The sequence below is a fragment of the Cryptomeria japonica genome, chromosome 1, assembly GCF_030272615.1.
Source record: "Cryptomeria japonica chromosome 1, Sugi_1.0, whole genome shotgun sequence".
NCBI lineage: Eukaryota > Viridiplantae > Streptophyta > Pinopsida > Cupressales > Cupressaceae > Cryptomeria > Cryptomeria japonica.
Window position 1 is genome coordinate 471,410,769 of NC_081405.1, and position 27,166 is coordinate 471,437,934.

At 36.2% G+C, this 27,166-nt stretch overlaps 1 protein-coding gene across 7 annotated transcripts in view; it reads right to left on the minus strand.

Annotated features, from left to right (window-relative positions):
- Window positions 1–27,166, minus strand: part of LOC131071396 (peroxisome biogenesis protein 12) — a 296,532-nt gene that overhangs the window by 263,018 nt on the left and 6,348 nt on the right. For 4 of the 7 annotated variants that reach the window (XM_058007213.2, XM_058007243.2, XM_058007235.2 and 1 more), the window contains one exon: window positions 21,103–21,252. The exons of 2 other annotated variants lie outside the window; for them this stretch is intronic. In XM_058007213.2, the coding sequence (XP_057863196.1) occupies window positions 21,103–21,210 (108 nt within the window). In that variant the 5' untranslated portion in view covers window positions 21,211–21,252. Of the gene's footprint in view, window positions 1–21,102; window positions 21,253–22,490; window positions 22,989–27,166 lie in introns of all 7 variants that reach the window. One more of the 7 variants, XM_058007217.2, reaches the window with a different exon arrangement.

Genomic DNA, 27,166 nt, shown 5'->3' on the forward strand with positions numbered 1-27,166 from the left:
GACCCTCATGAATGGCATTGCCCCTCAACCCCATTGAGGTCTATAATATGCATTAAACTCTAAACTTGATTTATATGATGGAAATCGATAATATGTTTTACAAATTTAGTAAAAAGTGTTTTTTAAGCATATTTTTAAATCTTATGTATTTTAAATTTTTAAATAAATTGCTGATTTTTTGCCAAGTTCTAGGTATTTCAAATATTTGGGCTTGTCAAGTACTTGTTGAGTCAAAGTTTTACAACTATGGTTACCATACCATGAAGATAGGAATAAGAAACATAATGCTCACTTATACCTCTAATAACTCTCTTTACAGATTCAATAATGGCGAGACCATAGTTTGAGTACTCGGTAGGACTCTACCAACTCACAAGTTTGGTTGAGTACTCGGCTGAGTCCTCCAAGATTTCCAAGTCTTAAGCTCAAACTCCTGAGTCTTGAGCCTAGACTCTTCTAGCACCTGAATATAATAGACATGCCGATTCAAATTTCTAATTTTGAGAGTTTGGGGATCATATGATAGGTGCAATGTTAGAATTGTAACAAATTGATAGTCAAATTAGACTTTTATGTTCTCTAAATGCATTGGTTTCTTTTTTTGTGTGATTATGAGATTTTTTTTGTCAAGTCTATGCTAAGGGTTTTAATGAGTCTATGTCAGAATTTTGGGTTGCCGAGTCAAGTTCGAGTCCAGTTTTTCAAATTTTGGGCAGGGCAATCCACGCAAGGTACTAGTATCTAGATTCAAGCACACCCCAACAACTAACTCCCCAAAGGTGTTGGTTTGTTCATTAAGCATTCCTTGGAAAATTGATGGGGTATTTGGAAATGGAACCAAGCATTCTTTAGTTGCTGAAGTTATCATTTCCATCACATTGCTAAATGGTGAAGTCAAGGAAATTGATAATGCCTTGTAGGTATTTTAGTGTACCAAGGAAACACATCTCTAATATAGGAAAAACGTGTGCAGACATCTCCTGTGACTAGAGACACCCCTCTGTCTCCCAAAGTCTCCTATTGGCACAAGCTCCTCCCGAAAAGACATCAAAACTTGAGAAAACTATAAAATATTTAAATGCTAACAAAACCCTAAATCTTCATCATTTTACATATTTAACAATTTACCAAACAAAACACTAAGACAAAGACAATGACAATGCAATCAATAGGAATAAAAAGAAAACAAATAAAGAGGCAATATTGGATAGTGTAGACATGAGTTGCTAGCTGATTTCCCTAAAAGAAAATATTTTGTAGTTGCATTTTAAAATTTTAAGTTTGCATTACATATCGATTTTTTCTACCATTCCGAACCATAAATTCTAAAAAAATTGAGTACAAAGTTTTAATTCAGAAGCTGAAACAGTGTTGAAAATATAAACTTCTTAAGCTAGAAAAAAAAAGATGATATATGATGTTTTTAATATTACAAACTATATCATTTTTTTTCGAAATTAATTTTATACTCGTAGTTTTTATTTTTATTTTTATTTTTAAAAAATTATTTGTATTTTACCCCACCCTAACTCTTTGTCATTTTATATTTTTAACATTTACGAAACAATGATGGAAGATTTACCCAAAATGTAAATTCAGATATTAAAAAAGCAAAGGTGAATGTAACCCTCATAGTTGAAAAACTCACAGAGTACTCCCAAAACTCGCAAGCCAAAAGCCTTGGAGAGATGCTCACCTAAATACTCGCCAGCGAGTTTTTGAAAAACTTGGGGCGATTTTTGATAAAAACTTGCCAAAACTCATTAAAAACTCACAATTTTCCATGGAAAACTCACCTGACAAATTATAACTATCTTTTTTTTACCTAATGTTAAAAAATTTATATGATTTTTAAAACATTTTTATAAACAAAAAAGGCGTGAAACACCTAATTTCACTCTTAAGTGATGGAAATTGTGAAAATGGCATGCACCATGAATGTTGTGTCATTTCAAAGGCCTTAATTTGGGCTTCATAATGGAGGCTCCACCCCTCAACCCTGCTTTGTATCTTGACAAGGAGCATGCCAAGGGCGCTGCCACTCAACCCCACTAGGGACATTGCCCCCAGACACCACAAGGGGTGCTATCCCTCAACAACTTTGGGGGTATTGCCCCTAAAACCCCATGAGAGGCTCTGCCCTCAACCCCATTGGGGGCCTTGGCACTTGAACCCCATGAATGGCATTGCCCCTCAACCCCATTGAGGTCTATGATACGCATTAAACTCTAAACTTGATTTATATGATGGAAATCGATAATATGTTTTACAAATTTAGTAAAAAAGTGTTTTTTAAGCATATTTTTAAATCTTATGTATTTTAAATTTTTAAATAAATTGCTGATTTTTTGCCAAGTTCTAGGTATTTTAAATTTTTAAATAAATTGCTGATTTTTTGCCAAGTTCTAGGTATTTCAAATATTTGGGCTTGTCAAGGAATTGTTGAGTCAAAGTTTTACAACTATGGTTACCATCACCATGAAGATAGGAATAAGAAACATAATGCTCACTTATACCTCTAATAACTCTCTTTACAGATTCAATAATGGCGAGACCATAGTTTGAGTACTCGGTAGGACTCTACCAACTCGCAAGTTTGGTTGAGTACTCGGCTGAGTCCTCCAAGATTTCCAAGTCTTAAGCTCAAACTCCTGAGTCTTGAGCCTAGACTCTTCTAGCACCTGAATATAATAGACATGGGGATTCAAATTTCTAATTTTGAGAGTTTGGGGATCATATGATAGGTGCAATGTTAGAATTATGACAAATTGATAGTCAAATTAGACTTTTATGTTCTCTAAATGCATTGGTTTCTTTTTTTGTCTAATTATGAGATTTTTTTTGTCAAGTCTATGCTAAGGGTTTTAATGAGTTTGTGTCAGAATTTTGGGTTGCCGAGTCAAGTTCGAGTCCAGTTTTTCAAATTTTGGGCAGGGCAATCCATGCAAGTAACTAGTATCTAGATTCATGCACACCCCAACAACTAACTCCCCAAAGGTGTTGGTTTGTTCATTAAGCATTCCTTGGAAAATTGATGGGGTATTTGGAAATGGAACCAAGCATTCTTTTGTTGCTGAAGTTATCATTTCCATCACATTGCTAAATGGTGAAGTCAAGGAAATTGATAATGCCTTGTAGGTATTTTAGTGTACCAAAGAAACACATCTCCAATATAGGAAAAACGTGTGCAAACATCTCCCGTGACTAGAGACACCCCTCTGTCTCCCAAAGTCTCCTATTGGCACAAGCTCCTCCCGAAAAGACATTAAAATTTGAGAAAACAATAAAATATTTAAATGCTAACAAAACCCTAAATCTTCATCATTTTACATATTTAACATTTTACCAAACAAAACACTAAGACAAAGACAATGACAATGCAATCAATAGGAATAAAAAGAAAACAAATAAAGAGGCAATATTGGATAGTGTAGACATGAGTTGCTAGCTGATTTCCCTAAAAGAAAATATTTTGTAGTTGCATTTTAAAATTTTAAGTTTGCATTACATATTGATTTTTTCTACCATTCCGAACCATAAATTCTTAAAAAATTGAGTACAAAGTTTTAATTCAGAAGCTGAAACAGTGTTGAAAATATAAACTTCTTAAGTTAGAAAAAAAAAAGATGATATATGATGTTTTTAATATTACAAACTATATCATTTTTTTTCGAATTTAATTTTATACTCATAGTTTTTATTTTTATTTTTATTTTTTTAAAATTGTTTGTATTTTACCCAACACTAACTCTTTGTCATTTTATAGTTTTAACATTTTACGAAACAAAACACTAAGATTGTGGCAATGACAATGAGATCAACAAGAATGAAGTGAAGAAACAAAGAAAGAGGCAAGCTTGAACATGAAAATTAAAGATGAAATAATAATTAAATGTTGTAATTAATTAAGGAGAGGAATACTCCTTATATAGAAAATTACAACACAATCTTTCCATAATGGAAATGATCGAGAATTGAAACACGAAAGATAGAGAAGAAACTTCCTAAAACTAACTAAAGATGAAAGACATAAATGGAAGTTTCTACATACTAACTAAATGACTAAGATGACCATTATATCATTATTACAATATTATTTTTACACCCTCCCTTAATGGTTATCCTAGTAACTACCCTACAGAAGATATGACATAATCTACAGGTCATTCGGCCACAAATGCATAGAAGGTTGCCCCCTTCTCTTCAGATTGCAAGCAATGGTGCCATTACAGAAAAAAAAATCCAAGTGCGCATGTCCAAACTTAAATGGGTAACTTCCTAGCTAGAAGTTGAAAAATGGCTTGAAAATAAGATACAACAAATTGCAAAGATATTTTGGATGCAAGTATTCATAAATCACAAAAAAATAGTAAGATCTATCAAATAATCTTCTTGAATTACCTAAGAAGCTCACGGAAAGTTTATTAGGTGCTTAAAAGATTTGTGTTACCATAACCTTCACAAGGAGCCCATTATATGAGATAGGAAATTTTGTATTCTAAATAAGATGGAAATATCATCATGCATATAGCTATTCGATTCAAAAAAACTTTGATGTGTATGGTTAGTTAATCAAAGACATCTGATTTGGTGATGAAGATGAAAATTAAGACTTTTAATGTCCCTTAGAACAAAATATAGGACCTAATGAAATGTGTAGACAATAAAATTTGATTTGAAACTTCTCCATAGAGTGTAAATTACAAGAAAAGTATTTATTTTCAGACTAGGGTAGATTTTTTAAGATACTATTGATGTCAATTGAGATGTCAATCATTGTCTCCTCTAACCAATATTGAGAATTCAGCTCAAGCTAGAAGGGGAATTGTTGACATGTTTTTTAGGACAGCGTCTAACATAGAATAAAGTTGCCCAATGGTCACTTTACTCTCTCTTGTTCAAAGTTCAATCGTATGCTAAGATTGCAATAGGTTCAAACGATTGACTCCAAGGTTCTAGTTATGCAGTGGGCGTGACTCAGTCGGCTGATGTGATATGCTGGTAATCCAAGGGGACTTACGTTCAAATCATTTTTTCACCTCTTTGCTATGGTTGGAACTTCATCATCGGATATGGCGACTCTGTGATGCTTCTGCTTCGGATGAACTAAACTGAAATGAACTGAAAATAAAGGGGAAAGAGTTAGAAGGATCTAAATCTACTCCTATGGGCAGTGATATCAATAGATAATGCTTTAGTGGAAAAATTCCAAATAAACCAAGCTCTGCTTCACCAAGTTTAACAACTTTGCAAGAACTGATGCAATCTTCTAAGGATGTTGAAGGATTTTCACATTGAGAAAGTGCATTTGAATACCCAACACGACACAATCCAAATGACTATTCACAATCAAACTTAGCACAAATTTGGAGGCTTAGGCTAACTTTACACTGCAACTTATAATCAACAAGATGCAAAAAGTATGAACCATGGAAATTCATCAAACACCATTACATTCTTCGTTGAAATCAAAGCACTATACTGCTTCTACTCTAAGTGAGGAAGGTGAAACCATGCAAGTTTTGAAAAATAACTTAAGTGGACACCATCAGAGAACAATGTTTCATTGTTATTATCTCAAAAACTTGTTGCAACAATTTCATACAAATCTCCCCCCTCTACAAATGAGGGGGGTCACCCCTTTATATAGGCTTCATACCTTGAGGACACATGCAAACCCTAATTAGGGTTTTCCCAAAAAGATTCCCCACACATGATGCAACAAGGTGGGAAACAGCAATTAATGACCCATCATGCCCATATACAATTAAATTTTGTGTGCCCAAAATGGCATCCATTGTGCATTAAATGCACTTCTTTCAAATTCGCCCAATATGTAATAAATGCTCTATCATCTCCTGAATACGATAGTTACATGTGAAAGATGCTCCACCACTGCATTAAGTACGACGGTTGCCATGCAATGAATTAGTTGCCACCATGGTCAAATATTCCATCAATGAATTCATCACTATGCCTTCACGCAATGGCTGCATGCAAAAAGATGCTCCATTGACTCAACATGCACTGACCCGACTGCCACTTGGCAAGAAACCCCTGGAGAGAAAAAAAATTAATCCATGAAGAATTTTCTTGAAGTTTTTTTAACTGTCCTTGCTCTAGAGGAGAGTTTTAATGATTTTCCACCATCTCCTATTTTTTAGGAAGTTTACAAAAATAGGGTTCCAGGTTCCAAGAGAGAAAATTCTCTCACAAATCTAAATGTGAAAGAATTTTGAAATTTAGATGTGATTTGATGCCCGAAAAATGGATTTTTCAAAAAATTTCCCATGGGGAAATTTCTTGTTCAGTTCATCCTTGATTCCTTCCTTGCCTTAGAAATTTTATCTTTAATTCATCCTTGGGTTTGATTTCTACCTTCCTTGGAATTTCGTCCCGAAGGAAGGAATTTCCATCACTTAACCAATTTTTCACCTTTCCTGGAATTTTGTCCTGAAGGAAGGAATTTCTAACACTTTGCCAAATTTTCACCTTTTCCAAGAATTCTGCCATGAAAGAAGGAATTTCCAACACTAGTCAATATTTCACTTTTTTTGGAATTCTATCCTAAAGGAAGGAATTGCCAACACTTGGTCAACTTTTCACCTTTTCTGGAATTCTTCACCTTGGGCGCATTTCTTCCTTGAGGAAGGGATTTTTTTGAATTTTGAACCTTTTGTTCCTGAACCTTGATTTTTACGTATTGCTTCCAACCTTGGGCACATTTTGGAACTAGAGAAGAAATTCTGGAAATTTGTGAATTTTTGTGCTCTTTGAATTCATCATATCCGCAAGGAGCTTTTTGACCAAATTTTCACATCTGCTATTTTTTAGGAATTATTTCCAAATTTGAGTTCCAAGGTCCGGGAGAGAGAAAATTCTCACTTAGCCGATTCTGAAGAATTTTTGAAACTCAGACGAATTTTGATGCCTAAAAGAGGATTTTTCAATTTTTTACTCAAGGGGAATTTTATTTTTCCTCCAATTTCTTCTTTGCCTTGGAAAATTTTCATCTTTTGTCTTGGGTGTGGAATCCTCGTCATGGAGGAAATTTCAATTTTTCAAGCTTTTCCTTGACATCTTGATTTTGGTGCTCTATTCCACACTTGGGCACTATTTTCACTTGGTCAAGGAATTTGACATTGTCCATGACTTAGTCATTTTGGCGCTCTATTCCTAACTTGGGTGCTATTTTCACTTGGTCCAAGAATTTGGCATTTTTGGAACTTTCCATGACTTAGTCGTTTTGGCGCTCTATTCTTGACTTGGGCGCTATTTTCACTTGGTCAAGGACTTCGGCATTTTTGAAACTTTCCATGACTTAGTCATGTTGGCACTCTATTCCTGACTTGGGCACTATTTTCACTTGGTCAAGGAATTTGACATTTTTGAAACTTTCCATGACTTAGTCATGTTGGCGCTCTATTTTTGACTTGGGCGCTATTTTCACTTGGTCAAGGAATTTGGCATTTTTGGAACTTTCCATGACTTAGTCATTTGGGAATTGAAGTGATTTCCATGGGCCAGACTTGAAGATTTTCCATGCTTTCCCCTTCTGAAATGGATGTCCATACTTAGCCATTTTTTGATCCATTTAGCTTGCTTTTTGACTTTCCAGATTTAGGAGTGTTCAGGAATGCTCAATCTTCAGTATCTGCCTGTGAGGATCCTGCCACAAATAGACTTTCCAAAAATAGAAAGTGTTTCAAAATGCCAGAGTTAGGGCAAAACAGGACGCAAAGACACTAAAACTAGAAACTTACTAAAAATTGATAAGTTTGATTTTTGGTGAAATGAAGACAATCTGGGAGGCAGTGAAATCCCTAAAAAATAGGAACTTTCTATTGCTTAGAATTCGCTCAAATTTCATGTTCAAGTTCCTTAAAGGGCCCTGATTCCCATGCAACATTCAGTTTTTTCCAAAACGCTAAAGGAAATGCATCAAATTCAAGTTTGAAGGTCAAAACCCTAAAACAGACAAAACAGGTTCCAAACTTAACCAAATTTGCTCAAATGAGCTGCAGACTTGATCAAACTGACCCTCAAACACTTGCAAAGCAAGAAGACTGACAAGACTGCCGCGAAAAGACCCGACAAACCAAAGCCAAAAAACCAAGAGGACCTAAAAAGTAGGTGCTCCCCATTCGCAATGGGGCGATGTGTGAAAACAGCACAACAGGAATGACACTCAATTTAAGCATGGAGTAAAGGTTGGATTGCAGATAGAAAAATGGTAAGGGAGAGGGAGCAAGTATGGAAAGATAAATGGATTGTAAGACCTATTGTAGCTGAATAAAGAAAGTATTGTGCAAAATGAGACATGAAGATGGTATTGAACATCAAAAGAAAGCAGAACTAACAAAAATGACATGAACTAAAAGATAAAAGCTACACAGAGAAGAGCACAAGAAAAGCTGACAAAAGAAAAGTGCAGAAAAAAGGAAGCTTGCATGTGCAAGGTGAAACAGGAAACTATAGAGAAATTTGATAAAGGCAAGAAGTTGGTTCAAGGGTAAATTGAAAGAAAGCTTTATATGCCCCAATGCAAAGAATCTATAGTTCCAATGACAAAAAGCTAAACAAGAGTCCTCACAAACGTAATGAAAGTTTGACATAAAAGAGGAAACAATCAGGGATTCAAAGTAGCCTAGTTGGTTTAGATCCAGTTTTACTTCCACAGACAACTAGTGCACTTGTATCACTTTTTATCTAATTTCACAGCACATATTAAAAAGAATATATAGAATAATGGTACTATAGCCAAATGAATTCAGCATAATCACTTAATAGCATCTACTACACAAACAACCTAATTGAAATAAGAATTGATGGTATCCCCAATCTCAAGCACAACCAAGACCACACTCACTAGTAAGAAGTATGCTTATTGAAAGAAGAAAACAATGGAGTAAAGGGAGAATAATAGATATATACTAAATAATCACAATATCTTAGGAATCCCACAATAGAGTTATTGAGCATTCCCGAAATTACCATACTGAACAATGGTCTCACTGATGGAAACAACCTGCAAATCTAAACATTTGTATGGAAAGTAATTGCAGATTTCATAATTATAGCCTTAATTTTAAGTTCATGGAGCAATCAATGCTTCTCTTCATACTTAGCAATGTCATTTTTTGCCCAACCTGTGGGGGTAATTCCATTGGATCAACCCACATTCCAAATCACATAGGGGGATGAGTAGCTCAAGTGGTAAGAGCACCTATCTTGAGGATGAAAGGTCCTAAATTTCAGTCCTAGTTGGTTCATGTAAAATGGCAAGGTACCAAAGCTAGTTAGCAAGGACCAAAGAAATGAGACTCGGACTCGGCATGGACTCGGCGAGGGTGACCCAACTTGGGACTCGAGACTCGACAAAGTGAAAAACCCAAAATATTTAGAGATTTTTAAGGATTTAAAACTTGTTTCATGCACCTTTATTAAATAAACCTTAAAGACAAAATAACATCATCAAATAGAAGCTAATTTGATCACATACACAATTATACATCAATCACATAAGTATAAATGCAAATTGTAGTTGAAGGAAATAACACACTTAGATATATAAATATTGTCAAATGTATACAAAATTCATAGAATATGAAATCCATGACATCAAATGTTCCAAACAAATATCAAAACAATAACTAGAAGTCTATAGCTCAAAGGAGCCTACATCCCTCCTATGAAGTCATCTAAGGTAGGTCTTGGATGATGTAGTAGCCATAGTATTTTTTGAACTATGAATATGCAGAGATTTGCAACAAGGGATGTGTATTATGTATATTTTTATGATCATGATTCATCATTGGCCTATTACTTGCATAGACTTATAATTTGATGGGGATTTGGGGGCAACACCAAAATGAGGTTGAAGGTAGCACCCCTCACAAGGGTCTAAGGGTGAGAGAGAGAGAGAGGTAGAGAGAGGGGCTAGAGGAAGAGTGATAGGGTGTAATGTCCCCTTCTCAGTTCTAGACTGATGGATGGAGTCTTAGCCTATTTTGGAAACCCATAGGCTAACCAAAGACTAAATTAGGGTTTCTGTCTTAAGGAAGGTTTTCAGAGAGGTGTTTGCAGGAGTTCTACAGTTTGCTCTCTAGATTCTTTCTGAGTTTTTTGTGAGCTTCGGGATGGTATAACATGCATTCCAATCAGAGAAGATTTTTGAATTTACTATTTTTAATAAATTGCGACAGGCTGACGGTTGTTTGCTTTATAGGGTTTTTTTGGGTTTTTTGAGAGCTTCAGCGTGGTTTGACATGCAAATTCTTCGGAGATGATTTCCGGACTTACTATTTTTAGTAAGTCATGACTGCTGCTCAGAATGTGATAAAAATGACTTTTGACACCCTTACTATTTATAGCCGTATGCTATTAATAGTAAGCACTATTTTTAGCAGTGCTATTTTTGGTAGGGGTTATGCAGCTTAGCTCAATGGCTATGTCTGGCAGTGTTATTTTTGGCAGGATCCTGTGTTCGAACTCAGATGACAATTTTCTACAATGCAATTCAGTACCTTGGCCTCAACTCATTTTGGTAGTATTTAGTTTTTGGAAGAAAAAGTATTTTTTTTAATACTTTATTATTCCCCATGGCCTAGGCGTAATTTGTGTTGTGACTTCAAGGGGTCGCCATGGTGTTTTTAATTAATATATAACTTATGGCAAGTTGGAGGATTTTCTAAGTAAGATTGCCTAAGTTATATTATTATTTATAAGTCATTGTTGAGCGCTCACTTTACACATTATTGGCAATTTTAATAAGGTGACTCTGCTATGATCTTGGACGACTTAGAGAAAGGAAATATTATTTTTATCCCAAGTCTATTTGGCGAAATATTCCACCTTCATATTGAGACACCAAAGTACAATTTCATCAATATTATTTTATAAGCCTTATATTTATCAAAGTGGCGATCAAGGGTGGATGTGACTTGGGCGATTTGGTGAGGTATTGAAATGAAGTGAAATGAAATGTAAATTAAAGCAAATTTGAATGCCATTGTTTAATCCCATATTAGAGGGAGAATAAGTTCGATTTGGGGAGAAGGTTATAAATAAGTGCCTTGGCCTTCATTTGGGGGCATCCATGAAGAAATTATAATGAAGTGCTGCTGAAATTTGGAATGAAGCTTCGGGGAATGCATACCTCCTAGCTACCACTTGATTTCTTCCTTGCAATACAGCAACTAGTCGAGCTTGTGACCTCTCTTCATTCAGAGGAGTGGATTGAAGAACAATGTTGCAGATTTATGTATCAAATTCAGATGTTTGGAGTGTTTTTGATTGTTCAGGTTGTTGGTCATGAAGTGTGCTGAAGTAGATTATTGGTCGCTAGTCTCAGTGTGCTATTCTCCTCATTCTGGGTATTTCGTCTATCTCTCTATTTGGTTTAGGCAATTCATTTTGTGAGTTTATAGAGCTTAAAATGGTGTCTTGGATTTTATTTTAACAAATTGACCCTTAGCTGGCCATACCATGTGGTTGAGTGCTTTGGGATGCGTGCATAATGTATTTGGGTCAGTTTGTTGTAGTTTGTTGTTCTAGGCTTGATCATCTACCTCCTAGGAGTCATATGCTTTCAATCTCATGTCATTCGATTAAGAATTGAGACAGTTGTGAGTGTTTTAGTGGGATTTGGTGTTGCTGGTCTGTGTGTTTTCAGCATGCTAGGAGTATATCAGATTTAGAGATTTATAAGTTTGGAGTGTTTTTTCTTGTGTGGAGAATCCCTTGTACTTGTGGAGCTGATTGAGCAATATGTGCAGCTATGTTCAGTGATTTACCTTTGTTGCAGACATGAAAATTATTGTAATGTTGAATAGTAGTACTATCAGCAAGTTATATTTGGAATTGCTCTTCATTTCCCACTGAACAAGTGGAAGAGGCTAGCTTGCTGTCTATATCTGAATTTTGTAATATTGTCCTCCCGCTGCATAAGCGGTAGAGTTCATTGTTAATTTCATTCCTAGACCTCCCGTTGGATAAGCGGTTGATTGATTGTTATTTCAGTTTCTTGACTTGTCCTTGGCCGGTTTATCGCTAAGTGATTTTCAATGTTTTCAATATCCCGTTGTGTAAGCGGAAGGGGATGGCTTGCCGCCCAAGCATTGTAATAATTTTTAGTGATTTGATGCTAACGATCCCCTCAACACCATATGCTCTCACCTTCCCATGTTGGGCACTTGGTGATCAGAAAGTGGAAGGGTTGCATTTTTAGTATTATTGTATTTTCATTTGCTAACCCTAACGGATTCTTGTTGTGTTGTAAACTGAAAATTATCAAAAAAAAAATTGTGGGGATATTACATAGGGAGAGAGATAGGTCTAGAGTTCAGGGTAGATAAAGTGAGTGAGATAAAGAGAGCGAGAGAATGCTGATAGGAGCCTGTTTATTACTGAAATTTGACTATCTAGAAATTTATAAGATCTTCTAAAACCAAGAATTTGCATTATAACTCCTAGAGATCTAAAACCACTCTCAAACATCCTACCAATGTATACATGAAATATAACTTATACTTAAATGTTATATTTCATGTATATATTCTAATTTAAGAGAATGAGACTGACTTAAAAATAAAGATGTATTAGAATAATATCTTTCTCTGTGTTATATTAATGGTCATTTAAGTTGTTTCTAATTCCACCTCTAGTTAACGATTGTTTCTTTTAGAAACATCGTCTTTGTAACTCTATTTAAAGGAGCTTTGTCTCCTTGATTAATTGAACAACATCGATTCTTTGAAATCCATATGCTTTTGCATCTGTATTATGGTATCAGAGCCATAGAAAAAAAAAAAAATCGAATTTCTTTTTTAGTGGAATTTTTTCGGATTTTTTTTCGATCAACCTAGGGGTTTTCGTGGGTCTGTTTTGGAAAAAAAAAATTCCACCCACGTCCATGCCTTCCGTCTGAGGTTTTCGAACATGTATAAGAGCTACGCGATTTTATTTTTCGTGCCCGTTTTTCTGCTCTCTGCGCGATTGTTTGCGCCCGACCTCTGCACTCGTGGCGGATTTTTTTTCTAGCTCAAGAGTTTCTGCTCATCCCGACGTGATGTCATTAATCTCTACAGGCGAATTTTTTTTCCGCCTGCAAATTTTTTTCTACCATTTTTAGACGGAAATCTGCATTTTCGATTTGGGTTTTTACCCTTCAGATCAAGGCGAAATTTTTTTCCGATTGCAGAATCTTGGTGGGTTTTTCGAGATCTCAACTGGGTCGTCATCAGAATTTTATGGATGCCTCGATTTTTGAGCCAGCGGATCCAAATTCCGATAGCAGATTCTTTTTGGGTTTTTTGCAAGGATTTCTGGGTTGTCTTCAGATTTTTTTGGGTTAGCCGGAATTTTTTTTCTTGAAATTTGTGTTCGTCGTACTTCATTTGTTGAAGTTTGTACCTGCATCTACCTCTGTTTCTGCATTGAGATTCGAATTTTTTGAATTTCGTGTCAGCGCCTCTTCTCAATTTTTTCGTTTTCCGTGCATTGGGAAATGTGCAAGATGGCATCATTGACCAACTTGATGTTGGAAGGCAGTCAAGTTTTGTGCACTTAGCATCTTCTTAATACCTCATTTTTCGTGCCTCGAAAAGCGTGAAGATGGCTTATGGGCATCGATGTTTGTTTCGGTTTTTAATATTTTTTTACCTAAAAAAATTCTGATGGGTTTTAATATTTTTTTCCCTTGAAAAAATATGTGGGTTTTAATACTTTTGTCCTAAAAAATTATCTGTGGGTTTTTAAATATTTTGTCCCGATAAAAAAAAAAAAAAAATCATGAGGGTTTATGATTTTTTCCTCAAAAATTATACTTTGTTGCTGTCTGTTTTTAGTCACACCTGGAGCTGTTGTGCAAACATCTGCACTAGTCTCGTATTTGCAGTCTATTTTCGGGCATCTTGCTCATCTGCAATAGTTTGGAGGCTTTGTCGATTTTTTCCTCAAAATCATGACAGTTGTTCTTGGTGTGTCTCTAGTTACAGAGAGGAACAGTTCTCCAACATCAGGTTGGACGGTTGGTGTTGTTGTATCTCCAGAAGTTCTGCAGTTTCTGGGAGGGTTGGTGGCAGACTCATCTCAAGTGGCAGAGTTAGTGGCAGGCTCTTGTCTTCTGTTGCAGCGAGTTCTGAGAAGAAGGGGGCAACCTTCTCTGTTATTTCTCTTGGTAGTTAGAACGATGACCATTAAGGGAGGGTATTAGAATAATATCTTTCTCTTTGTGTTATTAATGGTCATTTAAGTTGTTTCTAATTTCGCCTCTAGTTAATGATTGTTTCTTTTAGAAACATCGTCTTTGTAACTCTATTTAAAGGAGCTTTGTCTCCTTGATTAATTGAACAACATCGATTCTTTGAAATCCATATGCTTTTGCAAATCTATTAATGTGCGTAGCTAAATCATGTTATATTTCATGTATGTGTTGGAGGCATGTCATAAACCAAAAAGGCATTTAAGTTTTGAGATTTAAAAAAAACAAAAAAGAGTTTTGCCAAGTAGTCTCGTCTCGGACTCAGTGAGTCTAGCGAATCTCACCTAGACTAGGCCGAATCTGAGTCTACGCCCCTAGGACTTGTCGAGGGTCACCTAGCTCAGGACTCGCCGAGTCCAAGTGAGTCCTGGTGAGTTTCCGATCTCTAGCAAGGACCTCAAAACCATGTCATTTTGCATGGTCCAACTAGGACTCGAACCTCCCATGTCCATGCTGGGATGCTCTACCACTAACCTACCAGCCCTTTGCAATTACCAACTCCTTTTCAGTTCGGGTGTGGCTTTCCTTTTGTTGAACAGTTCAATAGAATGATGTGCCTTTACTTTTTCTTTCACTTTTCTATGTCCAAAGTCGTCATAGTTGCCATTTTCTTGACAACTTTCCCTTCCAAAAAATCATCTTTCCTTTGTCATATATCCCACCCATTCTTTACATCTGTCAATAGGATGTTAGTAATCCATTTAACCTCTGTTTCCAAGTCAGCCAGAAAAAATGACATTCTCTTGCTCATTTAAAATTTTCTATATTCTTCTATACATCAAATAACTGATTTAATGCTTTTAATATATAGATGGGTAATCTTTCTTCCATCGTACTCCAAAAGCAAAAAATATCCCCACTCTAATGTCCTCCATTCCTAGGCTGTGGTCTTATGAATAATTAAATTCTCACCTTTTGCATATAATTTTAAAAAAGATAAAGATTGGTGTCTTCCAGCAATGAATGAGAAAGAAATTTTCAGCTTTGAGTATGTTCTTGTCTTATATAGGCTATTTTACTGATTGAAGTTGTAGTTCTATTCTGCCATTATAGTGAATTTGCACACTAGATAAATTTCCAAACCCAGCCATGCAACTCCTTCCATTTTGGTAAAGCAAAGTTCCATGGATCAAGGTGAAGACATTCTACAGAAAGAGGAAAGACAAACGTCATTCTTTTTAAGTCTAGCTTAGCTCTGAGAAGAAAAAAGTTAATGCAGAAGCTGCAACTTCAATCTACAAAGGGTCCAGTTAAGCTGCACCTCTGACCAAGAGATTGAGCATAAGACAATACAGGCCAGCTCAAGAAAACCCTAGTTTTCAGCGCATATTCCCTAGGGTTGCAAGCAATTCTACATCAGCATAAAACAATAGATTACATAGAAAACTAGGATTGCAATGGGCTTCCTCAATTACCTACCTATGATAACCTGACAAGGAAAGATTTGATTCAACTGTCTCCATGTGTAACCCATATGAAGAAACAAATAAGTACCTCTGGCTGCAGTGAGGATAAATCTGATCTTTGACAACAATAAAGATGGTGTTCCAATAACATGAAACAATCTTTCAGTGGTTGGCCAGTCACCAAAGCTAGTTTCTACGTATTTTGAGTTAGCATTGGATTTAGCTCTGGCCTTTACATGTTAGAAGTTGGAGAATTTAGAAATAATGGAATCACAGAACTTTAAGATAAAACAGAACTCATCTCATGATTATGGTTGATAATCAAAGAGTTTTGAAATAGATCACCCCTCTCCATGTGAAAAAATAAAGACAGGAGCTTCCAGTGATAGAGATGTGGATAAAGCAAAGCTCTTACCTGTTGTGACCTTTTTCACACATCGCCCCATTGCAAATGGGGAGCCTCTCTTTTCTTGCTTTCTAGGGTTTTTGTTAGTGTCCTATGACCTTTTGCTGCAGTTTCACCAAGCCTTGTCCAGTTCAGGGCATTTCAAGCCCTAACGATTGAAAGTTAGTTTTTGCAAGTTATGTGATTCCAAAATGCAAACACCACCAGAGTGCTTAGAGAGGCCAAAGGATGAAGATCGCAATTGATTTGGACGAATTTGGACAACTTTCTATTTTTAGAAAGTTTGCTTTTTTGCTTTTTCCTATTTTTTAGGAAGTTTTGTTTTTGGCATTTTTAGCCCGATCCTCGGTATGGCTATTTTTAGAAAGTTTTCCCTTTTTTTTAGGGATGTCTACTTTTTTGCTTTTTCGGAATGGGAACCTAGGGTTTACACTTGCACCACTGACCAGCTTCGACCGAAACTCAAGAATTTCAAGTTTTGATCTAAAAAGCTAAATCCCTAGATTTTAGGCTTTTTGCTTTTTCGGGATGCAAACCTAGGGTTTACACTTGTACTACTGACCAGCTTCGACCGGAACTCAAAAATTCCAAGTTTTGACCTAAAAAGCTAAATCCCTAGATTTTAGGCTTTTTGCTTCTTCAGATGATCCACCTAAGCATGGATTTCAAATTTCAAGTTAATCCGATTAAATTAGACTAAACTGTGAAATTTTGAAATTTCTCTGAAAATTATTCTAAGTCTGGCTAACAAGGGTTTTGAAGTATTTTTGCAGGTTCAAACCCCACCACGATGTAAGAGAGGCCATGAAGGAGCCTTGCCTGAAGTCCGCCATGCCTTAGGAGGCTGTGTGGGTGCTCACCTCAAAGTCCGCCATGCCTTTAGGGGTCACATGGGTGCTAAGCCAGAAGTCCGCCATGTGTTGAAGAGGCCATGATGGCCAGCACTCTAAAGTCCGCCCATGAGGGGATGTGTTGAAGACCACCTTGCATGGAGCAACCATCAAAGTCTGCCATGTATGCATTGGAAGCCATGTAGGGGACACCACCAAAGTCCGCCCAAGCAAGAGGAGAGGCCACCAAAGTCCGCCATGTGGGAGCTAACTTCAAAGTCCGCCCCATGCCTTAGTCAAATTTACACCTTGATGGAGGCCATGAAGGAGCAAAGGCTAAAGTCCCCCCAAGGTCTTCAAGGCCATGTAGGAGAGACCTCCAAAGTCCGCCAAGGGTAAAGAGAGCCATGAGGAGAGGCCTTCAAAGTCCGCCCCATGCCTTAGCCAAAAAAATTCGCCATGAAGGAGCCTTGTCCAAAGTCCGCCATGCCTAAGGGGACTCACCAAAACTCCGCCCATGGTGTTGGTCATCCAAAACTCCGCCCAAGGTGCTGCTAAGTGAATGGCCTTGAAACTCCGCCCTACCCTACCATGTTGGTGGCCAACCCTTCAAAGTCCGCCATGTTTTGGAAGAGGCCATGATGGCCAACACTCTAAAGTCCGCCATGTGTGTGAGGTGCCCAAGGGGTGAAGTCCAAAGTCCGCCCATGTTGGAGATGTCTTAGAAGTCCACCTAGGGGGTGTGTTCCAAAGTCCGCCCTATGCCTTAGCTGAGCTTTGCTCAAAGTCCGCCCTCCATGTTTAAGGGACCCTTCAAAACTCCGCCCAAGGAAGTAGATGCTAAGTATGATGTTGAAGAGCCTTCTCAAACTCCGCCATGCCTTGGAGAGGTAAGGAAAGTTTGCCTAAGTTTGAGGAAGATGAAGGTAAGCCTCCAAAAGTCCGCCTACACATAAAAGTCAAACAAAATCAACGAAAATACAAGTGATGTCATGAAAATCCTTCAATATTTCGAACTTAAATCCAAAATAGAAAGTTTTCAAAAGGAGAATATTGGAAGATTGATAAGGATTTCGAACTTAAAACCAAAATGGAAAGTTTTTTTTTAAGAGAATATTGGAAGATTAATAAATATTTCGAACTTATAGCCAAATTGGAAACTTTTGGAAGATATTTTCTTCGAGTTTGGAAACATGACAACACTTTCCAAAAGAATAAAGTTAAAATTGGAAACATGATTTGGAAGATTTTAAGGGTTTCTGATTGAGGATTTAACTTTATCTACAAATACTTCGTTGTAAACTTCATTTCTACACCAAGAAGTTCGAAACTATTAAGGAGAGCATAGTAAAATACTTTCAGTTTGGAGTTCATCTGGAGAAAGTTTTGGATATTGCTGGAAGTTGGATAAACTTTTTTGACAAAAGTTTCACAGATTTTTGGAGAAAAACAACCAGTATAAGGACGAATTATTGAATCTCTCCTGAATTTTTGAGTATTTTTGAAGGTGAAATTAAATTCATGATGCAGATTTATGTATTTTCTGTATTTTTCTGGAGTTTGAGAAATGATTTTTAGTGAATTCGTTCGAATTTCTAAGGGAGGAAAATCATTTTTTTTTTGGCTAAGTATAAGAAATTTTCAGAGTTATAACACTTGGTGTTGGATTGTGATCACAATTATCTTGAAGGTTGGAGAATTTACATGTGAAAATCCCATTCTCATGGCTAAGTATGAAAATGAAGTGAAATTTTCCAAACACTTAGCCGTTCGCAACCTTGATTTTCTTTAATCCAAGATAGATTTCTAACTTATTTTCCTTTGGTTTTATAGGTCGCAAGAGGAAATAGAAGCGGGATCATCATAGAGATCGCAGTTGGAGTTCACAGGCAAGGTTCATCCGGGCATGAAGATAGCCAAAATTTGGCTAAGTGTGGGAAATGTTGAAGGCATGTCAGGGTATCAAGAAGAAGGACATGATCACAGCGAATGCCTGAACAGCTTGATCCCATCATTTCATATTTGCAAGGGGTTACCTAGAGCTTTTTAACCCTCCTCCCACGCAACATAAATTGGCAACTGAAGGCAGGATCATCACAGAAAACACAAATGGAGTTTCGAGCCAATTTCAGAATTGAAAACGGGACCACGAGCAAGGTTCGTCCGAGTATAGAGAGGGCCAAAATTTGGCTAAATATGAGAAAAACTTCACGAGGGGATTTCTTCTCCAAATTCGAGGCACTTAAGGCATCGAGAAAGAAAAGTTCTCAGACTTGGTGAAAATATGGAAAAGTTAAATAAACTTCCAACTTCTTGAAGGATTTCATCTTCGGAAGGAATTGAAAAATACAAGCTCCCAAGCAGAATCAAATGGTGACAAGAAAGAATCAAATTTCCATACTTAGACAATTTCTTGACACAAATTGGAAAATTCAAGGAAGACATTCAACACGTTGAGGTGGGGCCTCGTCATTTTCCAACCAATCAGATCGCTCCAAGTCAGCATGTCCAGGTTCGATGAACCTGACTTATCCAGAAGCTTCTAGAAGGGCACACTTCACAATGCAACAACCTTCTATTTTCATTGATGGTTCATATTTAGCAAGAAGGACAAGTGTCCCAAATGTAATTGGTCGAGGGTAGTTAGTTTTGGGAAACCCTAATTAGGGTTTATAGCCTTCAATCTAGGCCCTTGATCACTGTTTGATCTCGGCCGTTCGTTTATTTTTGAAAACTATATAAGGCTACCTCCTCTCATTTGGAGAGTGTGAGGTTTTTTGATGTATTGTTGCTTAAGGTCATTTCCAGATAATATATTGCATGTGCGTTGCTTTGTAATCTCTATTATTTGAATGATTTGCATGGTTTCAATTGCCTCAACACTTAGTTAAAATTAACTTAGATTTGCTTTCATTGTTGTTAATTCGAATTAAGGATTTGATAAGTGTCAATTGATGGTGTATCTCTACTCATACTTTTGGTGTATGGATGATTTCCATCTCACCGTGCAAAGTTAGTCTGAGCCCATCCCCTGTGCATCCCAACATCTCGATCATAAGCACAACCCATTGAAGATTGCACCGGCCTTGTGTAGTTGTCCCTAGTGTGGCGAAGCAAGGTTTGGTTTCTCGAGAGCACCCAGTTGATACCGTCTCCAGAATTCGTAGGATTAGATTAGCCTTCCTGAACTCTATCCCTTTTTCCCTTTCTTTTGAAAGTCTAAATCCCAGAAAATTCCCAAACAAAAAAAGAAGAGCCTAAAATTGCTAAATCCATCTAAATCCAACAGTTCAAGATACTTGTCAAACGTAAGTCCCCCTTGAAATTTCAGCATACACTACCCCAGAAGCTATTCCACTAAAGTCACTTGTTCGCACATATAGACCTTGGAATCAGTAGTGATTTTTCAGGAGAGGATAGAATACCTTCGGGTATCCTATCCTAATGTTTGGTAGATGATAAAACAGACACCAACATTACCCAAGAAGAAAAACTTAATAATGAGGTAAAAGAAGCAAAGGCAAAAAGAGATTCATGATGTTCATAAAGACAAGGCCAACGGACCAAGTAATTTCCAAGATTTTCCCACAGCAAGATTATGGTGAAGCATATTTTGATAGGATTCCTAGGGAAACAATGCTATGGGAGGTTAGAGATTCTTGAAAATTTTATAATAAACCTTGTCTATAAGACAAATAATGTCACAAAATTAAGTGGCTTCAATCTCAGCATGAAACAAAGAGGACCAGATGACTCAAATTCTTATTGATTTGTTACCAGGAAGACATGGAACCAATTCTGCCTAGAAGTTTTACTATGTCGGAAGAAATGAAACCTTTCTTGGGAATTTGGAGGAGATAAGTATCCTTCATGTAAAAAGGATATTTGAACAGAGCCACAAATCTTATTAATGTTGAGCACAGGAACCTGAATAAGTTGGAAAACAAAAAAAAGTACAATTAAATGGGGTAAGACAGACCTTCAATTTCCATTAAAAATTAAATGAATCAAAAGAGACCCAAGTTTGAGTCCTTACTAGGATCAGCTGTAAGCTATATGGATTCTTCACACCATTAAATAGGCAGAATTATCAGTGGATGTTGTCAAGAAAGCAACATCAGAATATTGAAATGAACTGATATATAAATAAAAATTGAAACAAATTAAAATTAGGACAAGAAAGAAAGACTGACAGACCCCAATAGAATACATCAATGCAGCTCGCAAACTAGCAGGAAGCTGCTGAGTGGCTGCCATCTCAAAAAAGGTTGGCCGACTGCCTTGTCCTCCAACCTGGAACAACATCTTTGTTTACTCCCCTTGCCTTCTCAATTGTTCTTTCCTGATCTGTAGATAATAAAAAAACTTGTACACTCAATATATTTGCAATGGCAGCACATATCACAAAAGTACTTTAAACATAACCAACAAATACAAATCCAGTACCTAGATTACATTCTACAGCAAATTGAATGTACCATTCAATCATTCCACATAAATATCATGAATTTTTATTTTATATTTTTGCATAAACTGAAAACTTAGTTATCTCCTTTGACAAACAATTACTTGATCGATCATGGAAATTTATAGCATGAACTTGAATTAAAGGTTCATAAAATGACAATTTATTATACCAAGAGACATAACTACAGTGGCAGCAAGGGGGTTGTAATGGCAAGTGTGTGTTCATAAAAAGTCCTTTGCTGCCAACATACCAAAAATTAGTATGAAGACAATTATCCTGTAAAATTATAATTTATTATTTACCATAGTTGATATTAAAATAGAATAGACAAATGGGTTGAGCTCAATTGGTGAAAGTATTGGGTTCTCATTGCGGAGACCCAAGTTCAAAACCCCAACATGATGTATGGTGGAATCCTAAGAAGTGCAACTCTTGGTCTTCCATTATGATTTCCAAGTTAAATAAAATTGTGGCTTCATTGGCTTGGGCCAGACTAAAAATTCTTGAGGTGCCAATCAAAATAAAATATTAACAATATAATACATAATTACTATATATATTATACTTGTATAGTTATTATTATATATTGATAATATAACTAATTATTCCCCGTGTTAATGAGGATAGAAGAGTTTCACTCTTCCTCAAAGGAAAACTACAATTTGGCAACCTCCTCAATCAAGCTGGGTAAAGTTGAATTTTGATGGTGCAGCAAAAGGAAACCCTGGGATATCTAGAGCTGATTGCATCACCAAAAACCATGAAGGTCTAATGATTTGTGCCACCAAAAAAAAAATCAAAGAAGGCACCGATAAGGTAAAGACCTGAACCCAAATTCTATAACAAAATTTCCACTTTTTCTCTAAGTTTAAGGGTTAGTTAGGCATTTTGTCAAATAATTTATGTCCTGCTGGATTGATTTGTTATTTTGCACTGTGTTTGATAAACTGAAATATGCTCTTCACACAATACTTTGAAACAAGATTGCATTACAAATACATCAAGACATCTACCCAGCAATTGCTCTAATTGACTTGGATGACTAGGCAAACAAAGAAAATACAATGAGCTGTTACAATCAGCCGGTGCAGTAATCTTTTACAATATATTTTCTGACCTTTAAAGAGGCCAATAGGAGTTGTAAATCTCCTCGTATGTTCATGTCTCACTCCTCACACTGCCTGTAGCTTCTATCAATAGTCGTGCCAGCCACACATACCCTCCAAGAACTCCCACGAGCTCCCAAACTAATCCAAGACTGCACTAAATGCCCACGCCACCCTGCTGTGCTAGAATAGCCTGCTAAAAAGGCCCTCAAACGCTATGAATCTGCTGCAACACTAAGTGTTTGGCTGATAAATATGTTCTGATCTCCAAAACGCTACTCTCCAAAGCTTGATGAGGTGTCTAGTGAACCCCTGCACCTTCGACCTGCCTACAATCCCATGTCCAGCTTGGTATGGGAAGTGAGCAGCCAACAAATAGGAGTAGCAGTCACCCAAAATCACCTATCTTCAATCACCCAATCAAGATACCATTCCCTTATACCATGCCATTCATACACATTTCCTATCAACTCTTCCAATATTTCCAACCTTCCATTAATTTGTCTTGCCTGCAAGACCTCACAAATTAAGTCTTCAATCAGTAAATCCCTATGTTCCACCTGTGATCAGCTAGGCTAGATATCTCACTACCAAAATTGATTCCCTTAGGGTTTCCATCCTAGAGTTTGCTCCAAAAGAAGTTCAAACTCCACAATAGAAAAAAATAATCAAGCACGAGCAAATGAGCTCTCATCTTCTCTTATTATATTTTCCCATGAAACTTTCCTGAAGAGACCTTTCAATTTCCCACTTAAAATATTATTTAAAGCACCTTTATAAAGTGATTTAATATTTTCCTTTTAATTTGCTTAAGTCACTTTATAAAATTAATTTTAAGTAATCTGTAAAATTTGCTTTATTGCACAGCTTTATTTAATTAATTTAATTAACTCCCTGATATTGCCCAAAATTAGCCAACAGGAATTAAATAGACTAAATGGGTCATTTTCCAGCTACTCCAGAGAAGAGGACATTACAAATAACAAAACAAAAGCTCAAGCTCTTATTCGTGTTCTTCAAATTTGCAAAATTTATAATTTCAGAAAAGTACTAGTGGAAGGAGATTCAATGATCATTATCAATGCAGTTAGAAAGGGAAAATCACCCAATTGGAAAATTAATAATTTGCTCGTCCAGGTTTGGCCATTGCTGAACAACTTGGAAAATTACTCGATCAATCATATTTACAAGGAAATTAAAAAGGAAGCAGACTTCCTAGCTAATGCTGTAATTTCAATGCAAGATGAGTGCAATATTTTTAAATGCTTGGACCCTTGGCCAAACTTCAAAGAATCACTAAAAAGCAAAGATTATGGGTGGTCAATTATGTGAGAATCATTATAACGACTCTCGCTGTATTTCAAGTATTTTCTATCATACATATGGGTGGCCTCACTCTTGCCAGCTTAATCATCCTATACTTCATAGCTTGGGCTACAATTCCATAAATACAAGCTACCTTGTATTTCATTGAATTCAAGGCCTTATCATTCTATTTGCATTCTTTCATAGATACACCTTTAAGACTGGCTTGCAAGCAAAGACAAAAGACTTTTCTAGGGAACATCATTGAGCAGAGGATGAATTGTGTTTTCAAATCTCCAAATGGTTTCATTCTCCATGCAGTTCAATGGATTTTAGAATATGAATTCATGCTCTAATCACAACTACAAGGCCAATTCGTACATAGCTTCAATGTTCATGGAACAATACTAGATATGGGGAAAGATAAAGATAACATCAAACAGATCATTAAAGAGTGATAAAAAGCCATCTTATAGGTGGCTTAGAATGTTTCATTGCTGATGCTGTTTTGGAAAATGATTTAACCTCATTAGACAAAACACTACCAGCAAATAATAGCAAGGTTTATGCTTCATGGAGGCCATTCATAATATTAACTTTTCCAAATCTTGAGGCCAGAAGAAAGATTAAGGTGGCTTGAGAACTGAACTTCATAAAACAAGTCTTGAATCTAGAAGATGTGAGTATCAATGCGAGCTTGGATTTCCTTCTAGAGTGTTCTGACCAGGAGTGAAAACTTGGAATGTCTAGGCTGTCTATGTTAATAATACAATAGTTGAAAGTTAGGAGGATAATACTAAGAAATATCTAAAATCATTAAAGCATGTCTAAGGTTTTTGCTATCTATAACCTTATTCTATATATGGAAATCTTTCCCCAACTTCTGTAATTTTTTGATATTATAATATATATAGTGGTCCCCAAGACCACAATTTACTAATCAAAAAATATATATTAATTATAATATTTAGCTTATTCTATTAATAAACATCTATTACTTATATCCTATAGTTTCACACCCATGGTTCCTATAATTTGTGATCAACCTTAGTCTTCTCCTTTCAAAGATTAGTTGTTAAAGGCCTTGGCAGTAATGCTCCATGTGTTTTCAAATCAAGAGTTGTAGCTCACATTACTCTTTATGGACTCCTCTTTCTAGAAATCATATTCTTAGGTCCATATTGGATTCGCCAATGAGCTTTGACCTTTTTCTTCAATGTTAAAGTGTAAAGGCGACAGAAAAACTGACAGGATGTGCTATGCAAAGAATCATTTCTTCCCGACCTGAAGCGAACCGTAGTGCTACAATTGATTTTAGAAAGTTGTTTTTAGATGGTTTTCAATCCTCCTCTTTTCCTTTGCCTACAAGTCCTAGATCTAGTGTGTGCCTCAAGTCAAAACTAATTGCAAATCTTGCTCTAAAGGTGAACAAGAGATTTGATTCTAAGATTTCATGTAGCCCATCATCTGATGGATTGAAAGCATCTTATTGTGGTGCCATTGTGAGGAATGATGCTCCACAAAGACTCTTGAATATGCAAATAGATGTGGATATTTGGCCCTCTACGAAATTAATAGAAGTTGGTCGGATTGTTGCCAAGTGTGTTTGTGCTATTTCATGCTCCATAGAAATCTCCCCTACTTGTATCAAGATCAACTATACTAGATGAGGAGGTCTCTTATGCTACATATGGTTTCGTTAGCAAGTGTGATCATTTGTGGCCTAGACAATCAAACCTCCGTGATGGGTTTCTAGAAATTGAAAATTGTTGTTCTTGAATGCAATAGATATTCACCCATGTGTATACAGTTTTTTAAGGATTGTGTGCGCTTCCAAGATTGATAGGGCAACTATTTTGGAGAAGGGGATGTAATTTTGGGAAGAAGGCAGTATTGTTAATGAAGCTTGGTACTTATCTTTCAAATCTCTTATGGGTCAAGTTACCTTATCTTCCTTTACAATTTTGGATTGACTCTTTGACTAAAGGAGGTTGGTGACACTCTTGGCACCTTGTCATTACTAATAGATATGAAAGCTCTCTCCCATTGTACTTTCGATCACATCCAAGTGGAAATGCACTTGTCTAAGAGAGTGCCTATTCAAATTTGGCTGAACCTAGAATATCGAATTTGGAAAATAAGAAGTTAGCCTTTAGATACTACAATTGTCATGGACTTGGTCGTATGGCAAATACATGTACAAGACTCAAGAAAAAAGCTTCTAGTCAAGCTTCTTGCTAGACAAATGCAAAGCCTCACCATCTTTCAATTAGGTGTTCCCTAGGTGGGGTTTCTTCTTTGGTTCCCCTGGTTAAGCTTTCTCAATATATTATTTCAGTTTGCATTACTTTGCCAAGTCAATCTCTAGTGCTCAAGCTCCTCCTTTTGTTGAAAACTCTCTCATGTTATCTATTTTGAAGCCTTTTGTGAATTATTTGCAAGGGCCTCCTTTGCCCTCTTTATTCAATGTTAGATCCTCTTCCTTAATAGAGGTTTTCTTATCTTTTGGATGTTATGTTGCCTTCTTCATCCTTACGTGTTTTTCAAACCCACCCCTTCTAGATCAACCTCCTTGGCTACTTTGCCTACTCCTAGTTGTCAGGTATATTAGCAACCTTCAATTTCATCAATTATGGACTCTCCTCCAAATAGGAAATATGTTTATAGGAAGCAAGGTTCCTCTCAGATGTTTTTGAGGTCTCATAAGAAAGACCAATGGCTCGAAAGTGAATTGATGGATAATCTTAGGTATGTTAAGCTCTACGATCCTATTAGTTTGCCCCTTTCTATTTAGTTAATTGGATTGCACCTATGGCTTATGTATATGCTTGATCTTCGTTGTCTTGTTTGGCCTTTATGTTTAACCCATGAAAGAAAAACATATATATTTTATTAATTATATAATATTACTAATAATTTCATTATTTTTAATATGATTACTAGAATAGATAATATAACTATATAATAATATAGAACTAATATAGTTAATTTGATATTAATTATTAAATTGTATTATAATAACATATAGATTATCTATTTGCATCATTATTAACTAGTATATATTATTAATAATATGATTTTTTGATCTATATAATTTATTATTCTATTCTATTGAGATAATTATTAAAAATTCTCCATTAATGGGGTTATGGGATCTAAGGGAGATTAGATTCAAGTTGAATGGTCTTCTTCTTTAGAAACTCTCCTTAACTTAAATTTTTATGGGGTGGCACATGCTAATCTAGGTGAAGCTAAAGTTGCAGTGGTGATTTGTGACTCTTTATTTTCGGTTGCGTTATCAAAGAGGGCTATTTCTACCTTGCGGATGAGATGAATAATTAGACAAAATGGGAGGTCATTATTCATGGGCTTTCAGTTGCCT